General features: G+C 36.9%; 1 protein-coding gene across 5 annotated transcripts in view; it reads left to right on the top strand.

Moving 5' to 3' along the window:
- The window catches only part of LOC126334230 (intraflagellar transport protein 46 homolog), a 138,066-nt gene extending 121,414 nt beyond the window's left edge, over positions 1–16,652 (top strand). For 2 of the 5 annotated variants that reach the window (XM_049996815.1, XM_049996816.1), the window contains exons 5-7: positions 10,724–10,832; positions 16,152–16,279; positions 16,368–16,651. In XM_049996815.1, coding sequence (XP_049852772.1) covers positions 10,724–10,832; positions 16,152–16,279; positions 16,368–16,471 — 341 coding nt within the window. In that variant the 3' untranslated portion in view covers positions 16,472–16,651. Of the gene's footprint in view, positions 1–10,719; positions 10,833–16,151; positions 16,280–16,367 lie in introns of all 5 variants that reach the window. The other 3 variants (XM_049996812.1, XM_049996811.1, XM_049996814.1) reach the window with 3 other exon arrangements.
- The last annotated feature ends 1,410 nt before the right edge of the window (positions 16,653–18,062 follow it).

Genomic DNA, 18,062 nt, shown 5'->3' with positions numbered 1-18,062 from the left:
AGTTTGACCTTTAGTTGTTGCTTCACAATGCTGTTTATGATATTCCAAGCAGCTTTGCATTTATTGTTAGCACTCTCAATGCATTGGACATTGTGTGCCTTTTTTGCTTCAATAAGTGCTTTTTTATAATCATTTCTACATTTTACATATGAGGATTTTGCATTATCAGTCATAGTATTTTTGTATATATCTAGCAGAGTCATTACATGTCCCTTTATATCGGACAACGTTTTTGTGTACCTAGAATTTTTCTTTTTTGACCCGCTTATTTTACAGCCACTGTCTGTTATCTGGCATCTTCTGATGGGAATACTGTCATTGAATATTTGCTGAAATTAGTTAAAAAGTGTTTAAATATTATCTTAGCTGTTGTTTTTTTTTTATGGTTCACAAATATTACCACCATTTTTCTGGGAAAACCAAGCCCTATCTGCAAGAGATTTCTTAAACCTATCAATTTTTCTTTCACTCATTGGCCTAGTGATCACCATTTTTGATTTGGATGATGCATCACAAGGAGTGACAGAGCTGATCCTATTTGCATATATTAAGTACACTGATTTGTGGTCTGAAAAAGGGAACACTGTTACATCACATTGATCTTGGGCATATTTAAAGTTAACAAACATATTGTCTAAACATGCTAGTTCCCTGATAGGTTTATGGTTAGTATACTGTAGGTTGAATTGTCGCAATAGGTTTTTCAGGTCACTAACACTACGTTTATCAGTCAACATGTTAAAATCCGAATTAAGGTCACCACCTATTACAATGTCGTAGGTGATAAATTTGTTCTCAGTAAGTGTACATAAGAGGATGTCCAATTTTTCTAAGAAAACACTAATAATACCACTGGGAGACCTGTACAATGATACTACTATTAGTTTCATACTACTAATAACTATACTAGTCACCTCAAAACTCAGTTCTTCACATAGATAATCTAAATCTAAGGTATCAATTAAGCAGTCCATTGATGTGTCACCATAGATTGCTACACCACCTCTCTTGTAGACTCTTCTGCAATAACTGTTTAATAGACTATAATTTTCTAATTTACAGAATGGAAGTTCGCCTTCAGTGGCCCATTGTTCACTTAAACACAACATGTCAAATTTATTCACTGATGAAAAATCATTTAGTACCAGTTCCATGTCATTCAGTCCTTGAGTATTTAGAAAATCAATTTTTAGGTCTGTATTCTGTCCTTCCACGTTTCTTGGATGATGCTTATTTTTGGACGTTTTAGCTACTTTGTCCAGGTTTTTCACCCCTATCAAGCCTTTTTAGTTTCCCTTGCTTCTTATTATCTTGCAAACATCTGTGAACATTCTACTGAGTGTTTGAGACCCCAATCTATTTAGATGCAGGCCATCCTTTCCTAAGCAGTTATCATACAGAAATTTATTTGGATCAATGAACACTGCCCCAAGCACGTCACATTGTGCTTTTATGGCAGAGTTTATTTTGCAGATATTTGATCATGTACAGATCTTCATTTTATTATTCTGCTGATTAGGAGCCAGGAACCTTTAAAGATACTTTTAGCTGAGTGAATTAAGTTTCTTGTTTCATTGGCGATTTCTTCCTCACTGCTACTTTTTATTAGCACACCACAATAGTTTTGTTTGAGTTCATTTTCTACAGTATTGTGTTTGAAGTTTTCCATATTTTTAAAATGCTTGTTTAGCTGTTGCTTTCTAATCCCAGGCTGCACATCAATGTTGCATCCTGGAACAGTGACATTTTTTAGTAACGAAACGCCTATTAATTGAAATTTGTTTTCGTTTTTTTGTAAGCTTGAGGCATGTTTAGTGTATGTTACCAATTTCCACTTGTATTTGTGTGATGGATTTTGGGTTACTGAAGTTATCAGTGAATCATTGTGCACAACTTATACATTAGGCTTAAAATTTTGATCATAATCCTCGTACCACTGAAACTATGAGTGGAGTAACATAGATATTAGTGTCAGTGGCATTGAGAAACAACTGAAATTGTTAAAATTGAACAAAGCTCCATGGTTCTGTGGAATCCCAGTCAGAGTCTATACTGAAATTGCGGCTGAGTTAGCCTCTCTTCTAACTGTAATGTTAGATGATCCCTCGAACAAAAAACTGTGGCTATTCGTTGGAAGAAATCACAGGTCACACCCTTTACAAGAAGGGCAGTAGAAGTGATCCACAAAAGTACCATCCAGTATCCATCGGTAATATATCAGTTGATACCATCAATTTGTTGTAGAATTTTAGAACATATTCTGGGCCCAAATGTAATGAGGTATCGTGAACCAAATGACCTCATCAATGCCAAATAGCACTGATTCTGAAACCATCAATCATCTAAAATCCAACTGTCACTTTTCTCCTATGACATACTGAAAGCTTTTGGATCAGGGCAGTCAGATAGACAAACTGTTTTTTGATTTCCAAAATACATGTGACTCAGTACCATACCACATGTTCATTTATTAGCAAAACATGTATGAGGTAGAAATGAAATTTGTGACTACGCTGAGGATATTTTGGTAAAGAGGCTGCAGCAATTTATCTTGGATGAGAGTCATTAACAGATGTAGAAGTAACTTCGGGTGTGTCCCAGGACAGGTCCCGAGTTCGAGTCTCAGTCCAGCACATGGTTTTAATCTGCCAGTAAATACCATATCAGTCCACACTCCACTGTAGAGTGAAAATCTCATTCTGGAACATCCCCCAGGCTGTGGTAAAGCCATGTCTCTGCAATATCCTTTCTTTCAGGAGTGCTAGTTTTGCAAGTTTCGCAGGAGAGCTTCTGTGAGGTGTTTGGAAGGTAGGAGACGAGGTACTGCTGGAAGCAGAGTTGCGAGGAAATGTTGTGAGTCATACTTTGGTGGCTCATTTGGTAGAGCACTTGCCTATGAAAGGCAAAGATCCCAAGTTCGAGTCTCAGTCTGGCACACAGTTTTAATCTGCCAGTAAGTTTCATATCAGTCCACACTCCACCGCAGAGTGAAAATCTCATCCTTTCTGTTTGTTAAAGTTGTATATTAATGACCTTATATGCAATATTAATATTATCCTCAGACTTTTTGTGGATGATGATGTTATCTACAATGAAATACTGTGTGAAAAAAGCCGAATAAATTACTCACCCAGAGCTTGATAAGATTTCAAAGTGGTGCAAAGATTGACTACTTGCTTTAAATGATTAGAAATGTAAAACCGTGAACTTCACAAAGCAAAACAGAAAACATAGTATCCGATGATTGTAATATCAATGGGTCTCAGCTGGAATCAGCCAGCTTATGCAAATATGTGGGTGTAACACTTTGTAGGGATATGAAATTTGCTTTTTATTTGCATTTTTCAGGTGCATCTCCCATTTCAGGTTTCCAAGAATGTGGATACCTAAAAAATATTGTCTCACTACCTGACATCTGTTTTTCCAAATACACTAAAAATCAGAGTTGCAAGGCGCAGTTTCTGTACAGTGTGGAAAGTGACTGTCACTGCTTTTTGAAATTTATTATGAGCTAGTTGGCTCAAATTTCATGTTACGACTGCAGTGGTTGCTATTAGCAGAGTAATTTGCTGGCAGTATCTGACTGGAACTGTAAGATTTATTGTACATATTAACACATTAAACACAGTTGTATGAACTATTGTATTATACAGTCCACAGAATAAAGAATAACGGCATCCATAGCAACGCAAAAGGTATATAACAATCAAGGCATAGATTCTAAATTCTCACACCCCCACTAGAATCATACCTACAAAAAGACAAACAAAAAAAAACTACATTTTCTGTCCAAATTGTTGTAGTAGCAGATGATGGCAAAGCTTAGTCACAGGTTTTGTCATCATTTCTGCCAGCATTTGGTCTGAAGATACATGCTCCACAGTGGCTTGGGCTGACTCAGTTTTTTTCTCTTATAGAATGGTGTCTTGTGTCTATATGTTGGGTTCGGCTCTTGTAGCCACTAGTCATAGATGAGTCAGTTGCTGCTCTGTTGTCACACTATAGTTTGACAGGATATTTCTTGGGATTTGGAGATATTTCAGTGTCTAATCTTTGGAGCCATACAGCCACCTGATATGCTGAGGTCAGGGCCATGTATTCTGCCTCAGTTGTGGATAAGGCTATAATTGGCTGTTTCAAAGTCTGCAAAGACATTACTGCTCCTTGAGATTTAAACAGATATCCAGTTGTTGGCTTCCTGTCTTCGGAATTTCCAGATCAGTCTGCATCAAGGTAATCTATTATGCAGCAATTCTCTTCTTAGAAAACAACAGCTTCATATCCTTGGTTCCTTTAAGACATTCAAAGAGTCTCTTGACTGCTTGCCAGTGTGGCATGGCTGGATTGTCACAGAAACAACTGACAGTCCCTATCAAATAAACTAGGTCTGGCCCTATCCCTGACTGAACATACATCAATCTTCCTATTGCTTTGTGATAGGTATGTTCTTCATAGCTTCTTGCTCCTGTTCTCTTTTTGGACTGATGTCATGTGTGAGCACTTGGTTACTGTCTAGAGGCATTTCTAGAATATTGCTCTCAAGTGTGTGGGACCCTATTAAGTAGGGCTAACAGAGGATACTGAATGTATCCAGATAAGGGCAGCACAAATGGTCATAGGTTTGTTTGATCCGTGGGAGAGAATCACAGAGACACTGAAGGAACTGAACTGACTCTTGAAGATAGACATAAACTACCCCAAGAAAGTCTAGTAACAAAGTTTTCAGAACTGGCTTTGAATGATGACTCTAGGAATGTACTACAGCTCCTACATATCGCTCAAATAGGGATTGTAAGGATAAGATAGAATAATTACTGCACACACAAAGGCAATCAAACAGTCATTCTTATCACACTTCATATGTGAATGGAAGGGGAAGAACCCCAATACTGGGTACAATGGGACATATCCTCTGCCATGTTGTTCACAGTGGTTTACAAAGTATAGATAAAGATGTAGATGTTGATGTAGATATTGGGTTGCACTCTTTCATATTAAATTTGCTGTGTAGTAATTCAGAAATCTAAAAAAATTATAGTTTCATCAAGATCGCTCGGCTTAAATTTTTCTCTTAAACTGTTTTTCAAAACTTCTTTCTCTTGTGAATTGTTACTGGAAATTAGCATATCATCCACATAAGCAGTAACGATTAAAATGTGTACCTTGATTTTTGTGAGAGACACAATGGTCAGCTGTTGCTCTCTTGAAGTTTACATTCAACAGTATACTGTATAATTTCAAGTTCCACTAGCGACCATTTTGCTTTAACCCTTGTACAGTCTTTTTTTAGTCTTTTAATACCATCTTTCATATCTTTGTGAAGGGGTCTACTTCTGGAATTTCTTGTAAGTCATCTTGTAAGAAATCCATGACAACATCTAGATGATGAATGTCAAGATCATATTTAGCATCCATAGCAAATAAATATCTTATTGAGTTATCTCTTATAACTGGTGTGTATTTAATCAAAATCCATGCCTTGCTTCTGAGAACAACCTTTTATTAGTAGCTGTGCTTTACACAGTGTCACCTTTTGTATCTTTCTTTGTTTTAAACACCCATTTCATATTTATTGGTTTCTTATCAGATAGTGAAACAGCAGACTCCTGTGTGTGGTTCTTTTTGTGTGATTGTAACTCTTCTTGTATTGGCTTTCAACATCAGTGACAAAGGATCAGTATCAGATGACTGTTTAGACTGACAGGTTAGAAAGTCATGTAGCTTCTTTGGCTTCAGAATTCTGGATGACTTTCATATTGACTCAATTTCTGCAGTTGCTAATTATCATTATTTGCATAATATCTGGGCTTGGTTCCTTATTGCAGCTAGTAGTCCTCAAACTACTACTTGTTGTGGCAATATCTGATTTGGATTCAAATTCTTTTAGTTAAGTCATTATTTCATTTTGCTTCTTTTCTGTCAGTGGAAGAAACAGTGTCTTGGTTCCTGTGACTCAGTTTCTTCTTTTACTGTTTAGAACTTGCCTGAAAAAGTTTATTGTTCACATATTCTGTGCTCTTATCTGTGTGTAAAGTAAAGATCCTTTTTCTAATCTGCCTTTCAACTATATTTTTAGTCTCAGATCAGCTGAGATACTTCATTTTTATTTCTGAAAGTATGTACAAATACTTTTCTGTAATAGTGATCAATTACAAGGGGCATTTGAAAAGTCCATGCAAAAATAAAAACTACTTACATGTTTGGGGTAAACCTTTTTTATTTTTTGACATAGTCTCCTTTTAGATTTATACACTTTGTCCAACACTGTCCTAATTTGTTCATCCCTTCCGAAAAATAGGAATTGTCCAAGCGTGCAAAATAGCTATTAGTTGCTGCAATCACACCTCCTTGTTTGAATAAAATCTTTGTTCCACCAACCATTTCTTCAAATTGGGGAACAAACAGTAGTCCAAGGGAGCCAAGCCTGGAGAATAGGGAGGATGGGAAATGAGTTGGAATCCTATTTCCATTAACTTTGCGGCCACAACTGCTGAGGTGTGTGCTGATGCATTGTCGTGATGGAAAAGGACTTTTTTGCGGTCCAATCTCCGTCCTATTTCCCCCCAAGCTCGGTTTTCAAATGGTCCAATAATGTTGAATAATATTCACCTATAATAGTTTTACTCTTATCCAGATAATTGATGAGGATTATTCCTTACACATCCCAAAAGACAGTCGCCATGTTATGTATCCATTCATTTGAGATGCACACAGCACTAGCAATCTCACACACCTTAACTCTTCTGTCATCCATCACCGTATCATGGATTTTATCAATGATTTCTGGAGTTGTAACCTCCACAGGGCGTCCAGAATGTTCAGCATCACTTGTGCCCATATGGCCACTCTGAAAATTCTGAAACTACTTATAAACTGTTCTAATTGAAGGTGCAGAGTCACCATGATGTTTATCAAGCTTCTCTTTAGTCTCCTGAGGAGTTTTGCCTTTCATAATGTAATGTTTAATCTCCACACAAAATTCTTTTTCGTCCATTTTTTGACAATCACTCGACTTCCTTGATTCACATGAATGCCAGACACAAATTAATAGACCAATATGGCAGAAACTTGGTGTGCGTTCTTTCCAAAGATGCTACTAACTAAACGTGACCTCGATATGTGCCGGTGGTGCCATCTTTCAGACTTAGCACAGACTTTTCGAATGACCCTTGTAAAGAAAGGAAAAATTTGGCACCTCCAATTGACATAGTTTGCATGGGGTAGCTTGAGGTGGCTCTTGAACTGAATTGTGAAAAAGGAAGTCTTGTCTGTTTGCTCTCTAAGCAAATACTGCATGAAGTGTTAACTGCTCGCTCAAATACAATTCCACTAGCAAAGCCTTTGCAAAGTGCATGCATAACTTCAGATTGCAGATGACCTTGTCTTTCATGTCACAGGTGTGTGCTGTTCGACTGTAATACTGATTTTGCTTCAAACATTAGATGATTTAGTTGGTTTAGTCAATACATACCATTGGCTAATGACACACTAGGAACCACATTTTTTTATGTGTTGTAAACACAACAGCCTTGTTTGTTAAATAAAATCGAATAACGTTTTCTGCTATTTTACTAACCGATAGTAGATTTCTACTTAGCTGAGGCACATATAGGATATCCTCTGCTTTAATTTGCCTTTCTTGTTGCCCATGAGAACATCTACAAATGAAGATAGTATGCCTTTTATGGGTAAGTTATCGTTATTTCCTGTTAGAACTTGCGAGCCTATCACTGTTTTACAATTATTTTCATTACATGGATATTTAGACATGTCAATTGATGCGCAAGACTCTGTATACTGTTCTGTCCGTACATCTTTACCTGCAGCTGCATTTGAAAAGAATGTCTGGCAACTTGCTGTCTTGGCTGAAGTTTTTGCATCATTTTTGCTCATGTTGTAACAATTTTTTACCAGATGGCCATACTTGTTGCAGTTATAGCACTTTGGACCTTTTTTTTTTAAGGTAATGTCATTCTTTTTCTTGTTGACTTGAAGAGCAGTCTCACTTGTCAAAGGTTTATTACAGGCGTCGGTGTTTATTTCTTTCAATAATTTACTTTTTATGGTGCCTTCTCTGATTGTCAATTGTGGATTTTCTCAACTCATAATCATAGGTTTATATTTGTCTGGTAGTACTGCATGTAGAATACACCCAGTCCAGCATGTAGAATACACCCAGTCCATTCATCTTTAACTTCAAAGCTCAAGCCATTATGTTTGACACATATTCTGCAACTGACAAACAATTTTCTCGTCTGGTTGTGAGCAGCGTTTTCAGTAATCCTATTCATCAGAAGAGGCCACAATTGTCATAGACTTGCTTTAGCCCGTCTGATGCTTCTTTAACTGTAAATGTGTCGTGCAAATGAACATATATCAATGGATGGATGGAGAGTATAATTTTGGCTCTTGCTGTGCAAACTGTAATTACATCTGTTATTTTGCCACTAATGAAACCCCACAATTGTTCGTCTTGTAGATATGTAAGCATAGTGAATTGCTACATACTATAGTTTTCTCTATCCATCAGTTTCTCAATCAGGAACAGTGAATATTTTTTTTTACGGAAATCACTGCATTAGCTATTATGTAATTCCAAATTGCCATACAATGCTGCTAATTTCTGTTAGCCTTTTATTTTTTTTAATTTTTTTTTCTTTTTGATTGGAACTGTAAGATTTATTGTACTCATTAACACATTAAACACAGTTACATGAACTATTGTATAACACTGAAGAGCCAATGAAACTGGTACACCTGCCTAATATCGTATAGGGCCCCCACGAGCACCAAAAATGCCACAGCATGATGTGGCATGGACTCAACTAATGTCTAAAGAAGTTCTGGAAGGTAATTGACACCATGAATCCTGCAGGGCTGTCCATAAATCCATAAGAGTACAAGAGGGTGGAGATCTCTTCTGAACAGCACATTGCAAAAAATCCCAGATAAACTCAATAATGTTCATGTCTGGGGAGTTTGGTGGCTAGTGGAAGTTTTTAAACTCAGAAGAGTGGTCCTGGACCCACTCTGTAGCAATTCTGGACAGGTGGGGGGTCGCATTGTTCTGCTGAAATTGCCCAAGCCCATCGGAATGCACAATGGACATGAATGGATGCAGGTGATCAGACAGGATAGTTACGTATGTGTTACCTGTCAGAGTCATATCTAGACGTATCAGGAGTCCCCAGCTACACATGCCCCACACCATTACAGAGCCTCCACCAGCTTGAATGTCCCCTGGTGACATGCAGGGTCCATGGATTGATGAAGTTGTCTCCATACCCATTACTTATCCATCTTTTCGATACAATTTGAACGGAAACTCGTCTGACCAGGCAACATGTATCCAGTCATCAACAATCCAATGTTGGTGTTGACGGGCCCACGCGAGGCATAAAGCTTTGTGTAGTGCAGTCATCAAGGGTACACGAGTGGGTATTCGGCTCTGAAAGCCCATATCAATGATGTTTACTTGACGGTTCACATGCTGACACTTGTCGATGGCCCAGAATTGAAATCTGCAGCAATTTGCAGAAAAGGGCTGCACTTGTGTCACATTGAACAATTCTCTTCAGTTATCATTGGTCCCATTCTTGCTGGATCTTTTTCCAGCTGCTGTGATGTCAGAGATTTGGTGTTGTACCAGATTCCAGATATTCATGGTACACTCATGAAATTGTTGTATGGGAAAATCCACATTTCATCGCTACCTTGGAGATGCTGTGTCTCATCACTCAAGCACCGACTGTAACACCACGTTGAAACTCACTTGAAAGTTCATAAGTTGCCATTGTAGCAGCAGTAACCGATCTAACAACTGTGCCATACACTTGTTGTCATATATAGGCACTGCCAACCACAGCACCGTATTCTGCCTGTTTACATATTTCTGTATTTGAATACGCTAGTCTCTACCAGTTTCTTTGGCTCTTAAGTGTATACAGTCCACAAAAATAAAGAAGAACAGCATCCATAGCAATGCAAAAAATATATGTACATAGTCAAGACATAGAACCTAAATCATCACAGTCTTATTCAGGTAATCTGATTAGGATAATTGTGTCGTTTACAGAAAGTAGTAAATGAAGAAAAATGGGCCAAAAAACCTGACCTTTGAAGGAGTGTATATATGATTTTTTGATACATTACTACAAAACTCAGAAATTTTGTGTTTTTCGACTTCTTTTTATATTATTTGAGAGGTTTGGTGATGATCATGGAGGTACGAACGAATCCACCTGTTTGGTAAGCCTTGACTTCCATAATTATTTAGTTTCAGCAAAATAATACCATGATCAGTTACATAAAAAGCATTGCTAAGGTCAAGAAGTATGCTAGAAACATTTTTTTTACGTACTGGAACTAACATTTCGTTTAGAAAGGCATGGCAGATCATCTCTAATCTGAATTACGAGATCCAAATCTCCAAGCTCCTCCAACTTTTTTTTCTGCTCTTGGAGAAAGAACCAGTGATACCAAAAGTTAGTAAAACTGTTTTCTACTTATTGTTGAATGTTTGTAGTAAATTTTGGCCAACCTTCTGTCTCTTTCTGATTTTCAAAAATTTGTGAAACGAATTTTCTTTTTTGTCAAATTATGGGAACATAATTTTGTGTAAGACTTTCATGTATATTTTAATACCTTTTAATTTTTGGTTCTGCATTCATTTGTTTCCAAGGAAACCAAAGTATTTACGTTATAACACATGCATTTCAGGTAGTGAAGAAGGTTGAGAATGCTGAAAAGAACTCACGTGCTATTGACAAATGGATAAAAGATATCAGTGATCTTCATCTTAGCAAACCACCACCAACTGTTCACTACACTAAGTGGGTTTGTTGCTATAATTTTTTTATTATTATGTGAACATTTGTGTTGTTGTTTATATAGAAATGTGATGTTTTTGCATAAAACTATAATATTTCATTGTTTAATGCCTCACTATGATCAACACTTATTTTCCAGTCTGTGGTGTGTAGCTTTTGGACAATCATACTGTTACACTATTAACTCATTACCTGGGCCTGAAATATAAAACTTACTTGACAGACACAACCCTAAAGCTACATCTATTAATTGTCAAATAATTGCCATTTTGTTGTCTACATTCTGCGCATGTAACCATCTGTGGCTCATTCGTACATTCATTCATTCTCTCTTCATTTTGTATCTACATTACAAACTTAGGTAATTTCCAAGAATGTTTGCCTATTGAAGCCAGGGGCTCCAAATGATAATATCGAATGTGCGATTCTAAATCAATCACATGACTGTGGTGACAGGTTATGATAAATTATTTGTGAGTTGCTAGGGAAACCTAAACGATTTATGTCGGTTGTGAGTTGGCATGTCTGATGTCGTAGACCTTTCATCTACTGAGTGCCTCACGTGGAAGAATCTAATTCTATGCTTATGTAATGTAGAAAATTGTTTTTAATTTTGTCAATAATGTGGACGATGAAAGGAGGGACTGCATAGACTGTGGTGGGGCAAAGTCTATAAAAGTTTGTACGAAGAGTTCTGATTGTGAAGTACCCTTACAATTTCATTGTGCAAACTGTGGTAAATGAATGACTATCAGGAAGAATAAATGGTTTGACTATTCAAAATTATTGATTCAGACCAGCATAATTCTTGTATTTTGCTGGATCAAGGACTACACCCTGTAAGCAACAGCACTGGAAACTGACTTACCTACCAATACCATGTGCGACTATTTTGGGTTTTGCAGAGAAGTGTGTTATGTAAGAGTGACGAACGACAGTGTAAAGTTGTTGAAGTGGACGAGTCACACATAGAAAAAAGGAAAAACCAGAAAGGATGACTTTTAAAGAATAAAATCAGGCATATTTGGGTATTTGGAGGAATAGAATGAGGGTCGCAGAAGTGCTTTGTAGTAAGAGTGTTTTCCAGAGACAAGGTAACTTGAGTCAGTTTGATAAAGTACTTTATACTGCCCGGTAGCAAAGTGATTACAGATGGCTTTCAGTGCTACAAGACACTGAATGCAGAAGGATTCAAACTTGAGCTTGTGAAACATTGTGTAGAGATTATGTCTTCCAGTGATCCCAGTATGCATGCGCAGAACATCGAGCGGCTTGGAAATCTTCCATTAAAAGAAAAGGGTGTTCAGGCAAAAGAGACCAACCCTACTTGTTGCAGTATCTGTATTTCCATAACTTGTGGTTGTAAGGAAAAGTAGACACATATGACACACTACCCATATTTTTGCATGACATAGGCATAGAGTACCCAGGTTATGGCAAAAAGGGAATGCTTCCCGTAGCATACACATCAAATGGACTTTCTAATGCCGACAACGTCGATGATGATTGAGGTAAGTTGTTTCCCTTGTAATTACAAGTATTTTAGTCAGTGCTCTTTTTTTGTCATTGCTGTAGTGGCCACTGGAAACATGCTCATAATGTCTGGTACCATAATCACGTGATCGATTTAGAATTGCATTGATAGGCAAACATTCTTGGAAATTACCCAAACTTAGATTATTAGAGGTCCATGTCAATAGAGATGCAGAATATGTAACAGCTGAAAGCAGTTCACAGGTGAGTTGTCATCTGCATTGGGGAAAAAATTGTAAAAGTATCTCTGTCATAACTGTGTCGATAATCAATAGTCTGTCAGCTGTAAATGTCCAATAATTGGTGTACGTGTCCTACTGGCTTTTTTGACATGACTTACCAGAATTTATTTGTGCAGACAGCTCTGGGAGCCATACACTGTAAGATGTTCTGGCTGCCTTATGTAAATTCCAGCCATGAGAAATCTGTATATTTTTGGCTGGAACACTCAAATTTTAAGATCAGTACTTCACAGATTTCGGTTAATAACACTTAGCAGACTCAACACCTTCACAGAATTACAGAGGGTCTGCATAGCAAAAATCTTAAAAATGTCAATAATGATAACAGTTACAAAAAAAGTAAAGGCATGGGAAAAATGAATAACAGAACAACTTCAGAGATGTTAGTTTGTGCGTGCCATGTTAAGCCAGAGCACCTGTGAATAGTTAGAACAATAAAGTTTATTGGTTAGCATAAAACAGTATCACGGCTACACCACTCTCAACAGCACAGTTATTATCAGTAGCATAGACGATGACCCAGTGAATGGCTGCACCATTATTATCAGGCATCATCTGGAGTGCTCAAAATACCTTGCATACCATTATGCTTGCTATTTTATGTCACAGACGTTGATTACAGCTCAACAAAGGTGCTATGGGGGGAGGGGGGGAGGGGGGGGGGGGAATAGACGTATAGTGTGTCAACACAACTTGACAAACTCATTTCTCCTTTAAAAATAAAAAAAAAAATCAACATTTAGTGTGTCAACACAACATTGCAAACTCATGTCTTCTTTAATATTGAATACCAGGTCACAAAATCACTGTGCAAGGTGAAAATAATTGGAGTCCTGTGATAGCTAACTGTTCCTCTGAATCACAAAGACTCAGAAGCTGGGTGGCACACAACTGTTTGCTGTGTTTGGTGTCAAATCTGTTACAACTATTAATGCTGCTGAAACCAGCCATGTAACAGGCAACCCAGTTGTGTGTAGCCATAAATTGTTAATTTCTCTCTTTTTCTTAATTTAGGGCAACAGTGAAATCCCCCTCCAGAACAGACAAAATTTCTCATACTAACCCAATATTTGTATTTCCTGACAAATCCACTTTTCTTTTAAAAGACAATGACCACATTTGAAACTGACCTAAGTGTATCAGTCTCACTTTAAAACTACAGATAAATAATTTTAACTCTTTCTGTGACAATGCCTGCACAGAAAAAACACTAAACAATCATTGTATCAAGAGTTTTAGTTTTTCAAATTTGGCAAAGTGTTAGATTATTCCTCTTACAGTGCAAGGCAGTTAGAACTCTAGTAGCTAAGTTATTAATGCTACACAGTCTACGATGTTAACTGCCGCACATAAAAAAATTCTATAAACTTGTTTTTGGGCAAGCATGGCTTTCAGGCATAGTTTTCATGTGATGTGAAAGGTAATTACAAAATGTAATATTCATAGCAATTAAAATGTGGTCCTCTAAAAAGAATAGATCACTGATTACTGATATTCTAAGTGACTACATGTTCTTAAGCTCTCAAACATTTACTATTGATTTCTGCAATAAAAACAATGTGTTGACATATATTTTATATTTAAATGTTCCACCACACTTCTCCTCAGCTACATAATGATAGTGGGCACGCAAGTTAGCTGCATAGCTCTCAGAGAACTCCACATTTGTATGCCCTCAGAGTGATATCACAGATAAGATGTTTGCAGAACTTAATAAAATTAATCTCATATTTGTAAATAAAATAGAAAGAAACTCCCACATGGGAAAAATATATTAAAAACAAAGATTCCAAGACTTACCAAGCGGGAAAGCGCCGGCAGACAGGCACATGAACAAAACACACAAACACACACACAGAATTACTAGCTTTCGCAACCGATGGTTGCTTCTTCAGGAAAGAGAGGGAAAGACGAAAGGATGTGGGTTTTAAGGGAGAGGGGAAGGAGTCATTCCAATCCCGGGAGCGGAAAGACTTCCCTTAGAGGAAAAAAAGGACAGATGTACACTCGCACACACACACACACACACACACATATATGTCTGCTTGTGTCTGTGTATGTGCGGATGGAGTGTTATCATTTGGGAAACATTTTTGTGGCATTCCCTGGATGATATCGCATTCTGGAAGGCACTATGGAACAACCCAAGCATACATCATTCCTCGGGGACCATGTCCACCCCTACACAGTTTCTTTTTCCTTGGCACAATGACATTTACCAGCAAGACAATCTAACATGCCACACAGCTCACAGTGGACTGTGTGTGGTTCGAAGAGTAACTGGCCACCAAATTCCCTGGATTTAAAGCCAACGGAGAATCTGTAGGACCACTTCGATTGTGCTGTTCGTGCCCTGTATCCTCAACCAAAAAAACCAAGTAGCAGCTGACTGTGGCATTAGAGCCAGCATTGTTCCACATCCCTGTTTGTACCTTCCAGAACCTCATTAACTCTCTCCCTCTGCAACTTGCAGCAGACTGTGGTGCTAAGGGTGATTACTCAGGCTATTGACATGTGAAAATTTTAATGTGACTGGATGGTGTACTATGTAATAATTTAATTCATAGGAGAATAATTTATGCCAAAGCACAACAATTTTCATACATGATTTAGTACTAAATTTAATGCTAAGACAGGATTTTCACTTATATTATTATTCATCTTAGTTCCATGTGTGTGGGCCTTCAAAGATAAGCCACTGATCAGTCATCTTTTAAAAGTGTTTCAGTCAATGTCTCCAGTAACAAATCAGGAAAAATAGCTCCTTTGATATAAGGTCTTTCAACATCAATGTTAATCTTCTATTAACCACATGAAAACTGTTTTTATGCCTAGTATTATTTACTAAATTCATAAATAGATAGATGGGATGATCAGTACCTCCCTGCTGGAGGAGCAACTCTCAATGCAAGGTGATAGATACACTAAAAAATAAGTAAATGCCGTTCTGCTAGCTCCAGTTTTTGAGGTTGAAAGGGGATATAATTGGGAGTATTTGAGAGGAAAGGAATGGATCACTCAGAATACAAATTGAGGAACCTTGGAACAGGAGATAAGAGACAAAGACGAAGGAAAATATATACTAAAAAGCAGCATGCCACCATGCACTGTGCAAGGGCAGTTCAAAGATGGTAAATGGATGTGAATGTATAAGAGGTAAAATTGAATATAGAGTAATGAAAAACTTCATCAGGAGAGAATAAAACAAGCCATCTTTCATTTTTTCCTACTAGCTGGTTTACTCTCAATCAAGTGCAGGTCAGTCAGAAGTGACCTGCCCCACACCCATCTATTTCTTTTTTCCTACCCCAAAGAAGGAAATTGTTGTTCCAAAAGCTAGAAGACGTGTATTTACTTGTTTGATGTATCTGATGACTGCACTGGAAACTGCACCTCCTAAACATTAGTACTGTGCACCCCATCTCTCTCATTTCTTTTAATGTCTACATGTCACAGAAGTCTCACACATCACAAAATTGGTAAAACAACCAAAACAGCTCAGTATTTATAGTACAGTTCCTTCTGTCAACATAATTTTTCATTCTAGACCAATGCCAGATATTGATAACCTAATGCAGGAATGGCCAGCTGAATTTGAGCAGCAGTTGCAGGAAATTGGTTTACCAACAGCTGACTTGGATTGTAACCTGCTGAAATATGTTGACATCATATGCAGTAAGAAAATTAAACTTTCCACAAAACGTTTATTATTGTTATATATAAAACATTTAACATCACTTTAACTTTGTCCTCTTCTTTTCAGATTTTTTCGATATCCCTATATATGAATCAAGGATACAGTCACTACATGTGCTGTTTTCATTGTATGCAGCTGTTAAAAAGCATGTGAACAATAATCCAGTATGATTACTCAGCTCTTATACATCTGAAGTGGCGTTTCAGGCTAACATTGTATCACAATTACAGAAAAAATGTGATTAAAAAATGTGCATAAAAATATAATAAATGATTTTATGTGAGTTTAGTAGCATAAATTTATGTACTTTCCATAAATTATTAAAACAGTAACAGAACACTCAATATAAATTGCTTTCAGTTTTAAGGAAGACAGATCAACATCCACCTCAGAGTTGTAGCTGAATGAAACACATCACATGAAATGCAACTCACTTTTTAAATTTTTAGTTTCTTTCATATGTTAATCAGTAATTTTGATGGGACTGTGTTAGCATTATCAATGAATACTACAGTTTTGAAAGCAGGCTTTTTTGTGTGTGTATACCTGTGCACTTGAGAGAAAAAGTCACAAATGATTTTATCATCATGCAGTGAGTTTGGAGTACATATTACTTGAGGAGGAGTTCACCAACCAGTGAAAACAATTGAATTTCTATGATTCTAAGGATAGCACTTAGGGACCTCATTTTGTAACATACTGCATCTCTTCAAAGAAGATCTAGTTCCTTTGACTGATGAGTTATAATTTTCAGCAAGGATTGCAGTCATCCTGTTGTTCCTTATAGGTAGGAAGTATTGTGTAACAACAATGTAAGCATGGAAAGCAGTTTCTAATGAGAACAATTGGAAAAATTAGAAGAAGGAAAAGAATATTATGAACCAGGAATGTGTAAGTTTAGAAAATATGAAAGAAATGGAACTCCTATCATTGTAGGGACCTTCCTGCTGTAGGTATGAGTACTAGAAAGTGGAAAAAATGTTGACCTCATTACTTAGCTTAAAAGTATTGAAATGTTGCAAAACGGCTTTTTTCGTTAGCCTAAGAAATAAGTACAAATCATGGTGAGATAACCTCTCCCTCTCCACACAAAAAAAGTGTTATCTGTCTGAAAGTGACATACCCAAAATCGGTAACTATGTCCAAAATACTTAAATAGCAATCTAAAGAGGTAAATATTTACAAAATGCACTGGTTTTGTAAAGAACATTCATAATTATTCTTAACAATGCCTGGATAACAGTAACAATGTGTTGAAAATAGTGATATGAGAATATTTCAAATGTTGACATTAAAAAATGAAAAAGTCGTTAAATTTATGTAAAAATCTACCAGAAAATTTGTTCAAAATAAGTCAAACATACGGATCAATTAGTGTAAAAATTATGACGCAAAATGTGTAGTACTGTTGATAGACACATATAAAAATAAAAGTGACACACTACCTCCCTTTTGGAACTAATACTCTCTTCATCGGAGAGGAGAGAGGGATAGGTTAGAGAAGGTTAAAAAGAAAGGGCAGGTCATTCAGACCCCAGAGGGTAGTAGGGATGAGGGTGGACAAAGAATCTTTGTGTACATCTGTACCATAACTTTGGAAATCCTTTCTGTATTTATTTCAAAGACTTCATCAAGAAATGTCAATTTATTTATTCTAGTTAGTTACTTGAATATTATTATTACTATTTTTAGCTTCTCCAATTCCTTACCCCGCCTGTCTCTTAATCTGGTCACTATATTAACAATAAACTATCACTTTAC

The sequence above is a fragment of the Schistocerca gregaria genome, chromosome 2 (assembly GCF_023897955.1).
Source record: "Schistocerca gregaria isolate iqSchGreg1 chromosome 2, iqSchGreg1.2, whole genome shotgun sequence".
In the NCBI taxonomy this organism is placed as follows: domain Eukaryota; kingdom Metazoa; phylum Arthropoda; class Insecta; order Orthoptera; family Acrididae; genus Schistocerca; species Schistocerca gregaria.
Note: the sequence above shows the minus strand (reverse complement) of the source record. Positions and strands in the feature narration are given on the sequence as shown.